The 500-nt window shown below is 60.4% G+C and overlaps 1 protein-coding gene across 1 annotated transcript in view; it reads right to left on the reverse strand.

The window, feature by feature from the left end:
* The window catches only part of STOML2 (stomatin (EPB72)-like 2), a 2,689-nt gene that overhangs the window by 447 nt on the left and 1,742 nt on the right, over nt 1–500 (reverse strand). The window contains exon 4 of the mRNA XM_010288796.1: nt 145–265. Within this exon, the coding sequence (XP_010287098.1) occupies nt 145–265 (121 nt within the window). The remainder of the gene's footprint in view (nt 1–144; nt 266–500) is intronic.

The raw sequence follows: 500 nt of genomic DNA on the forward strand, positions 1-500 counted from the left end.
CCCCTTTCCCCAGCCTGCCCTGGCTGGTCACAGCCCCCAAGACAGGAAAATTCCTCGCCTGCTGCTGCTGAAGATGCCAGAGAGCGTCCAAGAGAAAGCCCGGTGCCACCCCGGCCCTCGTTTCACTTTCCCCAGTGCCAGTGCTAGTGCCAGAGCGCTGGCTGCCCCACAGAGCCGTCGCTCACCTGCTGTGCCAGAGCAGCTGCCAGGAGCTGAATAGCCTCTGCCTTGGCCCTGGCCTTGACCAGCATGGCGTTGGCTTCTCCTGCAATGAACCACAGCAGAACATGCATCAGAACTGCGACAAAGTGCTTGCAAGGAGCAAATCAAGACAATTTCATGCAGGCAAAGCCTCCTCTCCTCCAACAGCAGCACATCGGTAATAGTCCTGCCACACACCTCCTGCTGCCCCGGGCTGTGGGGCAGCAACACGAGCTGGAGCTTCACCCAAGGGCCCCAGCAGGGGAAGGATCAGCACGTATCGGGAAGCCTGCCCTACA

This window comes from Phaethon lepturus, unplaced genomic scaffold (assembly GCF_000687285.1).
Source record: "Phaethon lepturus isolate BGI_N335 unplaced genomic scaffold, ASM68728v1 scaffold42976, whole genome shotgun sequence".
Lineage (NCBI taxonomy): Eukaryota > Metazoa > Chordata > Aves > Phaethontiformes > Phaethontidae > Phaethon > Phaethon lepturus.